An 18,009-nucleotide genomic window follows, 5' to 3' on the forward strand; every position below is an offset into this window, starting at 1 on the left:
TCCTTGACGTAGAAAACATCGGAACCACACATATGTTGTTGTTACCGGCCCCACGAAACCTACTTGCCGACCATCAATGACAAATAGAGCAGTCCCGATCTACCGATCGATCAAGTCTGCATTTCTACGCCATTTGTGTGCAAATGTCTGTGTCAGTCAGCGCCTCGCGAATCGCGAGCGAGTGTGTATGCACGAGGCTCGGAAACTTCGGACCCGGACCAACCGGGAAGAAGATAGATAGGAGTAGATGGCATCTCACGAGCGTGATTCGCCGCAGCTGCGCCACGAGCTCTTCTCGGGAAGACGAAGACTCCGGCAGCGAAGTCAAGCGCATAATAGTAGCCGGACACGGACTCCGCAGCTGCAAATCATATACGGCGACTCGGCATTGCGCCGGCTGCACTAGCTGAGCTTGCCACACTCCTCTCTCTCGCTGGCGGCGTAGCTGGCATGGACAATCTGCGCTCCCTTCTCGCGGCTCTCCTCCTCGTGTGCTTTGGCTTCAGCGCCGCCATCCTGGGCGACGGCGATGGCGAGCAGTTCGTCTACTCCGGCTTTGCCGGCGCGAAGGCTTCCCTGGCCTGGACGGTGGTGGATTATGGATGGGCTTAGACCCATATAAGACATTAATCTCTGGTTAATCTTGAGGCCCATGTATGAGATGGCAGGTGGTGGGAAGTTTAGTCCTACCTTACTAGTTGAGGAGAGTTGAGACCCTTTTATAAGGGCTGCTCTACCACATGCCATTGGGAGCTCGGTTAGAGGAGTGGTACACGCGCGTCCCTTCTCCGTCGCGCGCTCCTCACACTGTGCTGCCTCCGGCGACACCATCCCGACGCAATAAGGTTTTTGGGGAGCGTCTCGACGCGACTGCTCCCAACTCCGTCCGCCTCTGCTTCTCCTGCATCGACAACATGGCGGCCGACGCCGCCGCCAAGAAGAAGGCCACGGACGACGCCGAGGCTGCTCCTGCCGCCGCCGCGTTGGCCTGGCCAACCGGAGGGTATGATCTGTTCATCCCTCGTTTACTCGTACATGTACTAGCCGTATATGTGCTGCTCATAGATGGTTCGCCTCTATGTTCTGTATGAGCTAGTATGCTTAGGTATAGCTATGAGATGCGTACATTTCATGCCATGCTTACTGTTTACTCGTGGATTAGTCTAATCGGAAAAATGCTAATATTTCCAACAATCCAAAAACCTTATTTTAGGCTCTTTTCAATTCAAGGCTTTGCTGCTACTCTGAAACCGGAAAAGTTTACCGGGACGCATTTTAAGCGTTGACAGACTAGGACCACCTTGTGGCTCACAGCGATGAACGTGTTCTGGGTTGGTGGTGTGTCCCTCACAGAAACGATTGCTCCTGAACAGGTGAAGGCGTTTAGGGAGGCAACCACAATCTTTTTAGGAGCAGTTCTGAGTCTGATTGGAGACAAGTTGGTTGACGCCTATATTCATGGGGGTTGCAAAAAACTTGTGGGATGCGCTCGAAGTCAAATTCGGCGCAACTGATACTCGCAGTGAGCAGTATGCCATGGAGCAGTTCCATGATTACAGGATGGTTGATAACCGTTCTGTATTGAACCAGGCTCATGAGATACAGTACATTGCTAAGGAGCTGGAGCTCTTGAAGTGTGAGTTACCGGACAAGTTTGTCGCGGGTTGCATTATTGCAAAACTCCCTCCTAGTTGGAGGAACTTTGCTACTTCTCTCAAGCACTTGAGACGTGAATTCTCTGTTGAGGATGTCATCGGTCATCTCAGTGTTGAGCAGAACTCGAGAGCAAAGGACTCACACGTGAAAGGGGCAGAGGGTTCTTCTAGCGCCAATATGGTGCAGAAGAACTTCCACAAGTTCAAGGGAAAGAACTCTGTCAAGCAGAATACTACCTTTAAGAAGAAGGGTAAGAAGAAAGATAAAAAGAGAGATGGCTGCTTTACTTGTGGTTCAAATGAACATTGGGCAAACAAGTGTCCAAACAAGTACAAGAAGCCAGCACAGGACTCCAAGTCTGTGAATGTCACTCTGAGCAACAATGATGCGGCATCTGGGTATGGTAATCTGTTTACCATACTTTCAGTTTGTCAGTCCACCGATTCGTGGGTTGACGCTGGGGCCAATATTCATGCGTGTGCTGATGTGTCTTTGTTTTCTTCTTACCAGGTCGCACGAGATTGTTCCGTCCTGATGGGGAATGGCTCGCATGCTTCTGTTCATGGTGTTGGCACGGTAGATCTGAAGTTTACTTCGGGAAAGATCGTGCAACTGAAGAACGTGCAGCATGTCCCTGCCATCAAGAAGAATCTCGTTAGTGGCTCCCTTCTATGTAAAGAAGGGTTTAAGTTAGTATTTGAGTCCAACAAAGTAGTCGTATCTCGGTATGGACTGTTTGTTGGAAAAGGATATGACTGTGGTGGTTTGTTCCGCCTTTCCCTGGAGGATTTATGTAATAAAGTCATGAACCAAATTCATTCTAATATGAACGAATCTAAGGTTTGACATTCACGTCTTTGTCACATAAATTTCGGTTGTATGACACGGCTAGCTAAGATGGACTTAATACTGAGTTTCACTTTAGCCAAAGGCTCTAAGTGCCATGCATGTGTGCAAGCTAAGCAACCTCGTAAGCCTCACAAGCTTGCGAAGGAGAGACACCTGGCACCATTAGAGCTCATACATTTAGATCTCTATGAGATGAATGGTGTGTTGACTAAAGGTGGAAAGAAATACTTCATGACTCTGATTGATGATTCCACTAGATTCTGCTATGTGTATTTGTTAAATACCAAGGATGTTCTGTACGAGCTAGTATGCTTAGGTATAGCTATGAGATGTGTACATTTCATGCCATGCTTACTGTTTATTCGTGGATTAGTCTAATCGAAAAAATGCTAATATTTCCAACAATCCAAAAACCTTATTTTAGGCTCTTTACGATTCAAGGCTTTGCTGCTACTCTGAAACCGGAAAAGTTTACCGGGACACATTTTAAGCGTTGACAGACTAGGACCACCTTGTGGCTCACAGCGATGAACGTGTTCTGGGTTGGTGGTGTGTCCCTCATAGAAACGATTGCTCCTGAACAGGAGAAGGCGTTTAGGGAGGCAACCATAGTCTTTTTAGGAGCAGTTCTGAGTCTGATTGGAGACAAGTTGGTTGACGCCTATATTCATGGAGTTGCAAAAAACTTGTGGGATGCGCTCGAAGTCAAATTCGGCGCAACTGATGCTGGCAGTGAGCTGTATGCCATGGAGCAGTTCCATGATTACAGGATGGTTGATAACCGTTCTGTATTGAACCAGGCTCATGAGATACAGTACATTGCTAAGGAGCTGGAGCTCTTGAAGTGTGAGTTACCGGACAAGTTTGTCGTGGGTTGCATTATTGCAAAACTCCCTCCTAGTTGGAGGAACTTTGCTACTTCTCTCAAGCACTTGAGACGTGAATTCTCTGTTGAGGATGTCATCGGTCATCTCAGTGTTGAGCAGAACTCGGGAGCAAAGGACTCACACGTGAAAGGGGCAGAGGGTTCTTCTAGCGCCAATATGGTGCAGAAGAACTTCCACAAGTTCAAGGGAAAGAACTCTGTCAAGCAGAATACTACCTTTAAGAAGAAGGGTAAGAAGAAAGACAAAAAGAGAGATGGCTGCTTTACTTGTGGTTCAGATGAACATTGGGCAAACAAGTGTCCAAACAAGTACAAGAAGCCAGCACAGGACTCCAAGTCTGTGAATGTCACTCTGAGCAACAATGATGCGGCATCTGGGTATGGTAATCTGTTTACCATACTTTCAGTTTGTCAGTCCACCGATTGGTGGGTTGACGCTGGGGCCAATATTCATGCGTGTGCTGATGTGTCTTTGTTTTCTTCTTACCAGGTCGCACGAGATTGTTCCGTCCTGATGGGGAATGGCTCGCATGCTTCTGTTCATGGTGTTGGCACGGTAGATCTGAAGTTTACTTCGGGAAAGATCGTGCAACTGAAGGACGTGCAGCATGTCCCTGCCATCAAGAAGAATCTCGTTAGTGGCTCCCTTCTATGTAAAGAAGGGTTTAAGTTAGTATTTGAGTCCAACAAAGTAGTCGTATCTCGGTATGGACTGTTTGTTGGAAAAGGATATGACTGTGGTGGTTTGTTCCGCCTTTCCCTGGAGGATTTATGTAATAAAGTCATGAACCAAATTCATTCTAATATGAACGAATCTAAGGTTTGACATTCACGTCTTTGTCACATAAATTTCGGTTGTATGACACGGCTAGCTAAGATGGACTTAATACTGAGTTTCACTTTAGCCAAAGGCTCTAAGTGCCATGCATGTGTGCAAGCTAAGCAACCTCGTAAGCCTCACAAGCTTGCGAAGGAGAGACACCTGGCACCATTAGAGCTCATACATTTAGATCTCTATGAGATGAATGGTGTGTTGACTAAAGGTGGAAAGAAATACTTCATGACTCTGATTGATGATTCCACTAGATTCTGCTATGTGTATTTGTTAAATACCAAGGATGTTCTGTACGAGCTAGTATGCTTAGGTATAGCTATGAGATGTGTACATTTCATGCCATGCTTACTGTTTATTCGTGGATTAGTCTAATCGAAAAAATGCTAATATTTCCAACAATCCAAAAACCTTATTTTAGGCTCTTTACGATTCAAGGCTTTGCTGCTACTCTGAAACCGGAAAAGTTTACCGGGACACATTTTAAGCGTTGACAGACTAGGACCACCTTGTGGCTCACAGCGATGAACGTGTTCTGGGTTGGTGGTGTGTCCCTCACAGAAACGATTGCTCCTGAACAGGAGAAGGCGTTTAGGGAGGCAACCACAATCTTTTTAGGAGCAGTTCTGAGTCTGATTGGAGACAAGTTGGTTGACGCCTATATTCATGGGGTTGCAAAAAACTTGTGGGATGCGCTCGAAGTCAAATTCGGCGCAACTGATGCTGGCAGTGAGCTGTATGCCATGGAGCAGTTCCATGATTACAGGATGGTTGATAACCGTTCTGTATTGAACCAGGCTCATGAGATACAGTACATTGCTAAGGAGCTGGAGCTCTTGAAGTGTGAGTTACCGGACAAGTTTGTCGCGGGTTGCATTATTGCAAAACTCCCTCCTAGTTGGAGGAACTTTGCTACTTCTCTCAAGCACTTGAGACGTGAATTCTCTGTTGAGGATGTCATCGGTCATCTCAGTGTTGAGCAGAACTCGAGAGCAAAGGACTCACACATGAAAGGGGCAGAGGGTTCTTCTAGCGCCAATATGGTGCAGAAGAACTTCCACAAGTTCAAGGGAAAGAACTCTGTCAAGCAGAATACTACCTTTAAGAAGAAGGGTAAGAAGAAAGACAAAAAGAGAGATGGCTGCTTTACTTGTGGTTCAGATGAACATTGGGCAAACAAGTGTCCAAACAAGTACAAGAAGCCAGCACAGGACTCCAAGTCTGTGAATGTCACTCTAAGGAACAATGATGCGGCATCTGGGTATGGTAATCTGTTTACCATACTTTCGGTTTGTCAGTCCACCGATTGGTGGGTTGACGCTGGGGCCAATATTCATGCGTGTGCTGATGTGTCTTTGTTTTCTTCTTACCAGGTCGCACGAGATTGTTCCGTCCTGATGGGGAATGGCTCGCATGCTTCTGTTCATGGTGTTGGCACGGTAGATCTGAAGTTTACTTCGGGAAAGATCGTGCAACTGAAGAACGTGCAGCATGTCCCCGCCATCAAGAAGAATCTCGTTAGTGGCTCCCTTCTATGTAAAGAAGGGTTTAAGTTAGTATTTGAGTCCAACAAAGTAGTCGTATCTCGGTATGGACTGTTTGTTGGAAAAGGATATGACTGTGGTGGTTTGTTCCGCCTTTCCCTGGAGGATTTATGTAATAAAGTCATGAACCAAATTCATTCTAATGTGAACGAATCTAAGGTTTGACATTCACGTCTTTGTCACATAAATTTCGGTTGTATGACACGGCTAGCTAAGATGGACTTAATACCGAGTTTCACTTTAGCCAAAGGCTCTAAGTGCCATGCGTGTGTGCAAGCTAAGCAACCTCGTAAGCCTCACAAGCTTGCGAAGGAGAGACACCTGGCACCATTAGAGCCCATACATTCAGATCTCTATGAGATGAATGGTGTGTTGACTAAAGGTGGAAAGAAATACTTCATGACTCTGATTGATGATTCCACTAGATTCTGCTATGTGTATTTGTTAAATACCAAGGATGTTCTGTACGAGCTAGTATGCTTAGGTATAGCTATGAGATGTGTACATTTCATGCCATGCTTACTGTTTATTCGTGGATTAGTCTAATCGAAAAAATGCTAATATTTCCAACAATCCAAAAACCTTATTTTAGGCTCTTTACGATTCAAGGCTTTGCTGCTACTCTGAAACCGGAAAAGTTTACCGGGACACATTTTAAGCGTTGACAGACTAGGACCACCTTGTGGCTCACAGCGATGAACGTGTTCTGGGTTGGTGGTGTGTCCCTCACAGAAACGATTGCTCCTGAACAGGAGAAGGCGTTTAGGGAGGCAACCACAATCTTTTTAGGAGCAGTTCTGAGTCTGATTGGAGACAAGTTGGTTGACGCCTATATTCATGGGGTTGCAAAAAACTTGTGGGATGCGCTCGAAGTCAAATTCGGCGCAACTGATGCTGGCAGTGAGCTGTATGCCATGGAGCAGTTCCATGATTACAGGATGGTTGATAACCGTTCTGTATTGAACCAGGCTCATGAGATACAGTACATTGCTAAGGAGCTGGAGCTCTTGAAGTGTGAGTTACCGGACAAGTTTGTCGCGGGTTGCATTATTGCAAAACTCCCTCCTAGTTGGAGGAACTTTGCTACTTCTCTCAAGCACTTGAGACGTGAATTCTCTGTTGAGGATGTCATCGGTCATCTCAGTGTTGAGCAGAACTCGAGAGCAAAGGACTCACACGTGAAAGGGGCAGAGGGTTCTTCTAGCGCCAATATGGTGCAGAAGAACTTCCACAAGTTCAAGGGAAAGAACTCTGTCAAGCAGAATACTACCTTTAAGAAGAAGGGTAAGAAGAAAGACAAAAAGAGAGATGGCTGCTTTACTTGTGGTTCAGATGAACATTGGGCAAACAAGTGTCCAAACAAGTACAAGAAGCCAGCACAGGACTCCAAGTCTGTGAATGTCACTCTGAGCAACAATGATGCGGCATCTGGGTATGGTAATCTGTTTACCATACTTTCAGTTTGTCAGTCCACCGATTGGTGGGTTGACGCTGGGGCCAATATTCATGTGTGTGCTGATGTGTCTTTGTTTTCTTCTTACCAGGTCGCACGAGATTGTTCCGTCCTGATGGGGAATGGCTCGCATGCTTCTGTTCATGGTGTTGGCACGGTAGATCTGAAGTTTACTTCGGGAAAGATCGTGCAACTGAAGAACGTGCAGCATGTCCCCGTCATCAAGAAGAATCTCGTTAGTGGCTCCCTTCTATGTAAAGAAGGGTTTAGGTTAGTATTTGAGTCCAACAAAGTAGTCGTATCTCGGTATGGACTGTTTGTTGGAAAAGGATATGACTGTGGTGGTTTGTTCCGCCTTTCCCTGGAGGATTTATGTAATAAAGTCATGAACCAAATTCATTCTAATGTGAACGAATCTAAGGTTTGACATTCACGTCTTTGTCACATAAATTTCGGTTGTATGACACGGCTAGCTAAGATGGACTTAATACCGAGTTTCACTTTAGCCAAAGGCTCTAAGTGCCATACGTGTGTGCAAGCTAAAAACCCTCGTAAGCCTCACAAGCTTGCGAAGGAGAGACACCTGGCACCATTAGAGCCCATACATTCAGATCTCTATGAGATGAATGGTGTGTTGACTAAAGGTCGAAAGAAATACTTCATGACTCTGATTGATGATTCCACTAGATTCTGCTATGTGTATTTGTTAAATACCAAGGATGTTCTGTACGAGCTAGTATGCTTAGGTATAGCTATGAGATGCGTACATTTCATGCCATGCTTACTGTTTACTCGTGGATTAGTCTAATCGGAAAAATGCTAATATTTCCAACAATCCAAAAACCTTATTTTAGGCTCTTTTCGATTCAAGGCTTTGCTGCTACTCTGAAACCGGAAAAGTTTACCGGGACACATTTTAAGCGTTGACAGACTAGGACCACCTTGTGGCTCACAGCGATGAACGTGTTCTGGGTTGGTGGTGTGTCCCTCACAGAAACGATTGCTCCTGAACAGGAGAAGGCGTTTAGGGAGGCAACCACAATATTTTTAGGAGCAGTTCTGAGTCTGATTGGAGACAAGTTGGTTGACGCCTATATTCATGGGGTTGCAAAAAACTTGTGGGATGCGCTCGAAGTCAAATTCGGCGCAACTGATGCTGGCAGTGAGCTGTATGCCATGGAGCAGTTCCATGATTACAGGATGGTTGATAACCGTTCTGTATTGAACCAGGCTCATGAGATACAGTACATTGCTAAGGAGCTGGAGCTCTTGAAGTGTGAGTTACCGGACAAGTTTGTCGCGGGTTGCATTATTGCAAAACTCCCTCCTAGTTGGAGGAACTTTGCTACTTCTCTCAAGCACTTGAGACGTGAATTCTCTGTTGAGGATGTCATCGGTCATCTCAGTGTTGAGCAGAACTCGAGAGCAAAGGACTCACACGTGAAAGGGGCAGAGGGTTCTTCTAGCGCCAATATGGTGCAGAAGAACTTCCACAAGTTCAAGGGAAAGAACTCTGTCAAGCAGAATACTACCTTTAAGAAGAAGGGTAAGAAGAAAGACAAAAAGAGAGATGGCTGCTTTACTTGTGGTTCAGATGAACATTGGGCAAACAAGTGTCCAAACAAGTACAAGAAGCCAACACAGGACTCCAAGTCTGTGAATGTCACTCTGAGGAACAATGATGCGGCATCTGGGTATGGTAATCTGTTTACCATACTTTCGGTTTGTCAGTCCACCGATTGGTGGGTTGACGCTGGGGCCAATATTCATGTGTGTGCTGATGTGTCTTTGTTTTCTTCTTACCAGGTCGCACAAGATTGTTCCGTCCTGATGGGGAATGGCTCGCATGCTTCTGTTCATGGTGTTGGCACGGTAGATCTGAAGTTTACTTCGGGAAAGATCGTGCAACTGAAGAACGTGCAGCATGTCCCCGCCATCAAGAAGAATCTCGTTAGTGGCTCCCTTCTATGTAAAGAAGGGTTTAAGTTAGTATTTGAGTCCAACAAAGTAGTCGTATCTCGGTATGGACTGTTTGTTGGAAAAGGATATGACTGTGGTGGTTTGTTCCGCCTTTCCCTGGAGGATTTATGTAATAAAGTCATGAACCAAATTCATTCTAATGTGAACGAATCTAAGGTTTGACATTCACGTCTTTGTCACATAAATTTCGGTTGTATGACACGGCTAGCTAAGATGGACTTAATACCGAGTTTCACTTTAGCCAAAGGCTCTAAGTGCCATGCGTGTGTGCAAGCTAAGCAACCTCGTAAGCCTCACAAGCTTGCGAAGGAGAGACACCTGGCACCATTAGAGCCCATACATTCAGATCTCTATGAGATGAATGGTGTGTTGACTAAAGGTGGAAAGAAATACTTCATGACTCTGATTGATGATTCCACTAGATTCTGCTATGTGTATTTGTTAAATACCAAGGATGTTCTGTACGAGCTAGTATGCTTAGGTATAGCTATGAGATGCGTACATTTCATGCCATGCTTACTGTTTATTCGTGGATTAGTCTAATCGGAAAAATGCTAATATTTCCAACAATCCAAAAACCTTATTTTAGGCTCTTTTCGATTCAAGGCTTTGCTGCTACTCTGAAACCGGAAAAGTTTACCGCGACACATTTTAAGCGTTGACAGACTAGGACCAACTTGTGGCTCACAGCGATGAACGTGTTCTGGGTTGGTGGTGTGTCCCTCACAGAAACGATTGCTCCTGAACAGGAGAAGGCGTTTAGGGAGGCAACCACAATCTTTTTTGGAGCAGTTCTGAGTCTGATTGGAGACAAGTTGGTTGACGCCTATATTCATGGGGTTGCAAAAAACTTGTGGGATGCGCTCGAAGTCAAATTCGGCGCAACTGATGCTGGCAGTGAGCTGTATGCCATGGAGCAGTTCCATGATTACAGGATGGTTGATAACCGTTCTGTATTGAACCAGGCTCATGAGATACAGTACATTGCTAAGGAGCTGGAGCTCTTGAAGTGTGAGTTACCGGACAAGTTTGTCGCGGGTTGCATTATTGCAAAACTCCCTCCTAGTTGGAGGAACTTTGCTACTTCTCTCAAGCACTTGAGACGTGAATTCTCTGTTGAGGATGTCATCGGTCATCTCAGTGTTGAGCAGAACTCGAGAGCAAAGGACTCACACGTGAAAGGGGCAGAGGGTTCTTCTAGCACCAATATGGTGCAGAAGAACTTCCACAAGTTCAAGGGAAAGAACTCTGTCAAGCAGAATACTACCTTTAAGAAGAAGGGTAAGAAGAAAGACAAAAAGAGAGATGGCTGCTTTACTTGTGGTTCAGATGAACATTGGGCAAACAAGTGTCCAAACAAGTACAAGAAGCCAGCACAGGACTCCAAGTCTGTGAATGTCACTCTGAGCAACAATGATGCGGCATCTGGGTATGGTAATCTGTTTACCATACTTTCAGTTTGTCAGTCCACCGATTGGTGGGTTGACGCTGGGGCCAATATTCATGTGTGTGCTGATGTGTCTTTGTTTTCTTCTTACCAGGTCGCACGAGATTGTTCCGTCCTGATGGGGAATGGCTCGCATGCTTCTGTTCATGGTGTTGGCACGGTAGATCTGAAGTTTACTTCGGGAAAGATCGTGCAACTGAAGAACGTGCAGCATGTCCCCGTCATCAAGAAGAATCTCGTTAGTGGCTCCCTTCTATGTAAAGAAGGGTTTAGGTTAGTATTTGAGTCCAACAAAGTAGTCGTATCTCGGTATGGACTGTTTGTTGGAAAAGGATATGACTGTGGTGGTTTGTTCCGCCTTTCCCTGGAGGATTTATGTAATAAAGTCATGAACCAAATTCATTCTAATGTGAACGAATCTAAGGTTTGACATTCACGTCTTTGTCACATAAATTTCGGTTGTATGACACGGCTAGCTAAGATGGACTTAATACCGAGTTTCACTTTAGCCAAAGGCTCTAAGTGCCATACGTGTGTGCAAGCTAAGCAACCTCGTAAGCCTCACAAGCTTGCGAAGGAGAGACACCTGGCACCATTAGAGCCCATACATTCAGATCTCTATGAGATGAATGGTGTGTTGACTAAAGGTCGAAAGAAATACTTCATGACTCTGATTGATGATTCCACTAGATTCTGCTATGTGTATTTGTTAAATACCAAGGATGTTCTGTACGAGCTAGTATGCTTAGGTATAGCTATGAGATGCGTACATTTCATGCCATGCTTACTGTTTACTCGTGGATTAGTCTAATCGGAAAAATGCTAATATTTCCAACAATCCAAAAACCTTATTTTAGGCTCTTTTCGATTCAAGGCTTTGCTGCTACTCTGAAACCGGAAAAGTTTACCGGGACACATTTTAAGCGTTGACAGACTAGGACCACCTTGTGGCTCACAGCGATGAACGTGTTCTGGGTTGGTGGTGTGTCCCTCACAGAAACGATTGCTCCTGAACAGGAGAAGGCGTTTAGGGAGGCAACCACAATATTTTTAGGAGCAGTTCTGAGTCTGATTGGAGACAAGTTGGTTGACGCCTATATTCATGGGGTTGCAAAAAACTTGTGGGATGCGCTCGAAGTCAAATTCGGCGCAACTGATGCTGGCAGTGAGCTGTATGCCATGGAGCAGTTCCATGATTACAGGATGGTTGATAACCGTTCTGTATTGAACCAGGCTCATGAGATACAGTACATTGCTAAGGAGCTGGAGCTCTTGAAGTGTGAGTTACCGGACAAGTTTGTCGCGGGTTGCATTATTGCAAAACTCCCTCCTAGTTGGAGGAACTTTGCTACTTCTCTCAAGCACTTGAGACGTGAATTCTCTGTTGAGGATGTCATCGGTCATCTCAGTGTTGAGCAGAACTCGAGAGCAAAGGACTCACACGTGAAAGGGGCAGAGGGTTCTTCTAGCGCCAATATGGTGCAGAAGAACTTCCACAAGTTCAAGGGAAAGAACTCTGTCAAGCAGAATACTACCTTTAAGAAGAAGGGTAAGAAGAAAGACAAAAAGAGAGATGGCTGCTTTACTTGTGGTTCAGATGAACATTGGGCAAACAAGTGTCCAAACAAGTACAAGAAGCCAGCACAGGACTCCAAGTCTGTGAATGTCACTCTGAGCAACAATGATGCGGCATCTGGGTATGGTAATCTGTTTACCATACTTTCAGTTTGTCAGTCCACCGATTGGTGGGTTGACGCTGGGGCCAATATTCATGTGTGTGCTGATGTGTCTTTGTTTTCTTCTTACCAGGTCGCACGAGATTGTTCCGTCCTGATGGGGAATGGCTTGCATGCTTCTGTTCATGGTGTTGGCACGGTAGACCTGAAGTTTACTTCGGGAAAGATCGTGCAACTGAAGAACGTGCAGCATGTCCCCGTCATCAAGAAGAATCTCGTTAGTGGCTCCCTTCTATGTAAAGAAGGGTTTAGGTTAGTATTTGAGTCCAACAAAGTAGTCGTATCTCGGTATGGACTGTTTGTTGGAAAAGGATATGACTGTGGTGGTTTGTTCCGCCTTTCCCTGGAGGATTTATGTAATAAAGTCATGAACCAAATTCATTCTAATGTGAACGAATCTAAGGTTTGACATTCACGTCTTTGTCACATAAATTTCGGTTGTATGACACGGCTAGCTAAGATGGACTTAATACCGAGTTTCACTTTAGCCAAAGGCTCTAAGTGCCATACGTGTGTGCAAGCTAAGCAACCTCGTAAGCCTCACAAGCTTGCGAAGGAGAGACACCTGGCACCATTAGAGCCCATACATTCAGATCTCTATGAGATGAATGGTGTGTTGACTAAAGGTCGAAAGAAATACTTCATGACTCTGATTGATGATTCCACTAGATTCTGCTATGTGTATTTGTTAAATACCAAGGATGAGGCTCTACACTACTTTAAAGTCTACTAGCAAAAATGCCCATGCGTTGCAACGGGAGAAAAAAAACTAAAAGAACAAAACGTGCAAGGCGCGAAAATCAGGCTTGAAGTTCATATACTCTTATGTCAAATGTGTACCAAATCCTCATGCACAACATACAACATTGTCTTCTTGTCTATCGTCGTCATCCCAGTTCACTAATTACATAGTTTACTTGATCCACGGTACAATCTCATTGAAATTTCTGTATTTTTGCTAGCCATTGATCAATAATATGGTCAATTGCAGGAAGCAATGCCTCTGTGGCAATAGATCATCTGCCTCTTTCTCTTGTTCTAATGCTGATGGTGGGACATAGCTATCCGGAAATGCTGGAGGGGAGGGCAGAAGGCAACTGCGAAGAAATATGTCAGGAGTTTGAGTGTAAATAGAAATGGTTGACAAGGCAGTTTGATGAATACATTTCGAGTACAATATAGCAGCAGAACTTTAGAAACATTGTTACTCCCATTCTTGGGACGAAGGAGTGGTCAGGACATCTCATGTGCCCCCATCTTCCTTTTGTGTGACGGCTACCATCATGTACCGAGATAAGTAACAGGAAATGCGTTTTTCTATCTAAAGTAGGAATGTTTTGTTAGAAAAAAGTACACTGCCTCTGTTGCACCTTGCAAAGACACATGAGGATATGATCAATTTGTTTCAACTCCTTCAAGACAGTTATTTCCTAATGTGACATTGATTCAGGAGCTGTCCCATCAGACTATGTTCACTTTGTAAACAACACAAACAAATATTCCATTATGCTAGTACTTTTGTTTGGCAAATCACAGTAAATAAAAAATGTAAAATAAACAGAAGCAATGAAGTACAATAGCAGCAAGCCACCAATTTCGTGCAAGTGATCTTGCATGACCAATGCCAACTATCATTATTACAGATTATTAGAATGCCGAGGTAAGGAGTAGTTTAACCACCAAACTGTACTATGTTCTATTTTGTTCCAAACAGTGTGTCATTTCACATGGACTCAAGCTTATATGTGGTAACTTCGAATCAATAAACAAAACGTGTATCTTTGAACAGTTAAGTAAGCATATAAATTCCAATATCATAGAAAGAGGAGTAAATATAAGATAACTTGTGGGAAAAAAACCATGAAACTATATTCAAATTCATGCTTGAATCCTTAGTCTCAGAAAACCGTAAAATTGCCTGCATATAATTTTCTAACTGCAGACCCATAATTTTGCAAAATTTGACCTACACGTACATCTCAAATCTTCATTCCAATCATAATAAACCTGCCACACACTACTCAGTGCTCATAGCGGTTGGCAAACCATGTTATATAAACCAGTTCCACCACAATTCTTGAAATCATGTTTTGTTGCAGGATTTGTGACATTAATAGGCTATGAAGAATATCATTGCCATTTAATCAAGGCTAGAATCTGAAGCTTGACGGAAGAACATAGCAGAAATGAACTACTTTTGCAGGGTATAGCAGAAATGAACTTGACTAAGTAAATAGATCAACAACTCGTTTGCTGGTAAGTACCCAAATTTTGATATTAACAAAATCTAAACCCCAAGCCCAGTGATACTGACAGCAGAGTAAGAAATCCTTAGGGAGAATGGAAAATTGGCTACTTGAAATGTCATAGTGGAGGTGATGTTTCCCGTTGCCGTGCTCCAGCATCACCAGATCGACGCAACCCCAAATAGAATGCCTCTGTCGGCCGTCCTGCCTCCCCTCCTGAAGAGCATAAATTCCAATAAAGTAACTCAATTTCCGAAAGTTCTCATACATGAGTATCAAAGGTGTATGAATGAAGCTGTTGAGAATGACAACGATGTACTACTCAACTATAACTGCTTCAGTAAACATCAACGTCGCACATAGTTCAGTTTTGTAAGAGGAAAATAACATATTGTCTTGGTGTACAGAATGGAATAAAACTATCCAAAAAGTGTGTGTGAGGAAGGAGATGCAAGGTGAGCACTGATTGCCATGGTTCAATCAATCCAACACACACAAAATGGTGTGGATGTAATTTTCCTCACCATGCGCTTTACGTGACCGGAAAGCTCCAGCACGGGGGATCTGATATGGCTGGAACAAAGAGCCATTGTAGTTCCTCCAGTCGGCAGTCTCACGATGATGGCAACCGCCCGTCTAAATTGAAATTGCCGGCAGAACACATGTGATCCCCTGCTGCATCAAGCATCCACCATTGTGAGATAGATTCCTTAATTAATCTGAAAAGTGTCATACCCCCACTGGCTTTTAAATTGTCTATTTATTTATTTGAAATGCATGGATATTATTTTTAAAAGGCGTGAACACTTTTTAAATCACATGCACTTAAAAAAATGCTTGAATACTTTCAAAATTACGATTGAATTCACTTCCAGGCAGGTTTGATCCACAAAATATCTGGATTCCAGTTGTGAGTAAATAAAAAAAGTTGTCCCGACCACAAGAATAGGTCCAACATCGATGCACTTCTTTTTCACTTTCCTAATAAAAAGCAACAAATAATCGTTATTTCAGTTTAACAATAATAGTAAGCTACGTCAAATGCTCACAGTTTAGAAAAAAAGATCGCATATTTGTCTTATTAAAATAAATGACCCTTCAAAATTAAGTAGTGGCCTAAAAACTGATATATGTTTTATGCTTCTTGAGCTAGTGAGTTGCGAACTTCCATCCGTTGTCTAATTTCTGGGCACATTACAGAGTGACTTTGCTTCAGTTAAAAGCATGTGCTAGTTTGGTTGATGGCCGTTCATTCACGAGTTGGAGGATTTGGTTGGTTGGCCAACATTTGTGAAGAAATAAAAGGACCCACTTTGGTGCAGAAAATCAGACACAAAAGGCGACCAAGGAAAATAAAACATACTCATGCCGTGCACATGGATTAAGTCATAAATTCGAGTAGATCATCAGGGTATGAAACTCGAAGGCAGTAAGTACGCACCTGTAGAGTAACCTGCATATTTACAGAGAGTAACCTGCATCTGTAGGTGACCATTTGCCTCTTGCAGCAGGTGTCCTGGGCCTCTCCAACTCCAAATGCAGCGGTGGCACCAATATACTGAAAAATAGAGGGGCAAATGCAGATATGCTTGCATTATGTGATTCTAAATTGATGAGGAAAAATAGAAGTGTTTTTTAATACGAACCAAATGGTATCAATTGTGCAATGCATAGGATGTTGAAAAAATTCATGTGCACTTGCAATTTTGGATGGAGGCATTATGTTCAAAGTACAGAGCAGAGGGACATTATACAGTGTACAAGTGTTGATACCTCTGAGTGATCAACAACTGCAGCCTGCAGGCATTAACTTCAGATTCCATTGAAGCTTCAGAGGATTGGCCACGTTTGGGGCTCATCTGCAAGACCAACATGGCCTCACCCGCAAAAAAAAAAAAGACCAACATGGCCTCGTCGGAGCTCCGTCCAAGCTTATGGGGCGCAGACACGGGGCGCCATCCCTACCGCACACAACCAGACTCTTCACCCGTGCTCTAGATTGGAAGGATGGATAGGCGAAAGCCCTCAGCCACGGTCAGACACCTGAAGTGGACGAGGTGGAGTGCAGGATGATAAGGGCGAAGCGGCCCGTAGCCATGGTGGGGAACCCAACCAGAAGAGGTGGAGAAGCATCTAGATCGGACGGACGACCAGCGCCCCGCAAGCCTCCACGCGCAGTGCGCCCAAGCCGCCCACGCCCTGCCTATATCCCGTCTGGATCGGGAGAGCCAGGGCCCGGCCCCGGCCTCGCCTTGCCACCTCGACGCCGGCAACTCCCACCGGAAAAAGCTGACCAGAGCCGCCCTGCTTTCCTCCTCTCCCTAGTGGGGAGGCGAATTAGGGTTCTAGATCGGGATGGGGGAGGAGAGGGAGCAGCGGGGTTGGTGGTGGTAGATGGTGCACGCCCAGGCGAGGGGAGGGGTGGAGGTCGACCGGCCGCCTCCGGCTTGAGGCCAGGCAAGGCAAGGCGGACGACGGGGTGGGTTGCCGCCAGTGTAAAGCGCGGCGGCGCGATGGAGGCTTGGAATACGGGAGGAGGCGGGTGACTTTTTTTCAAAGGCGAACCGTTTTTCACTTACGGACGTGACTGCGGGTTTAATCACGAAAACACAAGGGCTTATTTGCAAAAGGCGCGACGACGGTGAGCATGCGGGCAGAAGGGATAGCCGCGACAGATCCGCACGATCCCCTCGACGGGGGAAACAACGCTCCACCCGTTATTCCAGTGCTCCTCCCGATCGATTTATTGCACCATAATTAAAAATGCGAAAAAATTACCTACATGGGATTGGAACCTGCGTCGGGTGGAAAGGACAGGTCCAAGTACAAAGCCCAACAACCATCACGCCAACCTAGTTTGTTGTTCATTAGTTGAAAACGAAATTGTTTTTAACTCTTTCTTACTACTGTCATAAGAAAAAAGAAAGCTATTTTCTGGAAAAATTCCACTTCATCAATGAAAGTTACCGGGGTATATTTCATGATGTCCCTCCCTCCCCCACCCCGGTCCCCAAAGTTATCAGGACCAGGGTATACAAGTTATCAGGTCTGCGAGGCGTGAGTTACCGTGTTATTAACATGAAAGTTACCATGGGTATATTTAATCAACCCCCTCGCCAAAGTTACCAGGACCGGGGTAAATAAGTTATCATGTCTGCAAACGTGTGGGTTACCATGCTATTCACACAAAATGTTACCCCCCACCCTCCTCATGCCAAAGCTATCAGGACTGGGGTACATAAGTCATCAGGTGTGCGATGTGTGAGTTACCATACTATTCACACAAAAAGTTACCGAGGGGATGTTTCGTCAACTCCCCCCCACCCCCACCCCCGTACCAAAGTTATCGGGACTGGGGTCCATAAGTTATCAGGTATACG

At 44.8% G+C, this 18,009-nt stretch overlaps 1 protein-coding gene and 1 long non-coding RNA gene across 2 annotated transcripts in view; one reads left to right on the top strand and one right to left on the bottom strand.

Annotated features, from left to right (window-relative positions):
* Positions 1 to 450: 450 nt before the first annotated feature.
* LOC123125610 (L-type lectin-domain containing receptor kinase SIT2-like) overlaps positions 451 to 18,009 on the top strand; it is an 84,142-nt gene continuing 66,583 nt past the window's right edge. The window contains exon 1 of the mRNA XM_044546086.1: positions 451 to 580. Within this exon, the coding sequence (XP_044402021.1) occupies positions 451 to 580 (130 nt within the window). The remainder of the gene's footprint in view (positions 581 to 18,009) is intronic.
* Positions 13,199 to 17,176, bottom strand: LOC123125611 (uncharacterized). Its single transcript, XR_006461444.1, has 4 exons — positions 16,403 to 17,176; positions 16,071 to 16,187; positions 15,154 to 15,301; positions 13,199 to 14,845 (listed from the first exon to the last, which is right to left on the bottom strand). It is a non-coding gene; the product is annotated as an uncharacterized lncRNA (long non-coding RNA).

The sequence above is a fragment of the Triticum aestivum genome, chromosome 5D (assembly GCF_018294505.1).
Source record: "Triticum aestivum cultivar Chinese Spring chromosome 5D, IWGSC CS RefSeq v2.1, whole genome shotgun sequence".
Lineage (NCBI taxonomy): Eukaryota > Viridiplantae > Streptophyta > Magnoliopsida > Poales > Poaceae > Triticum > Triticum aestivum.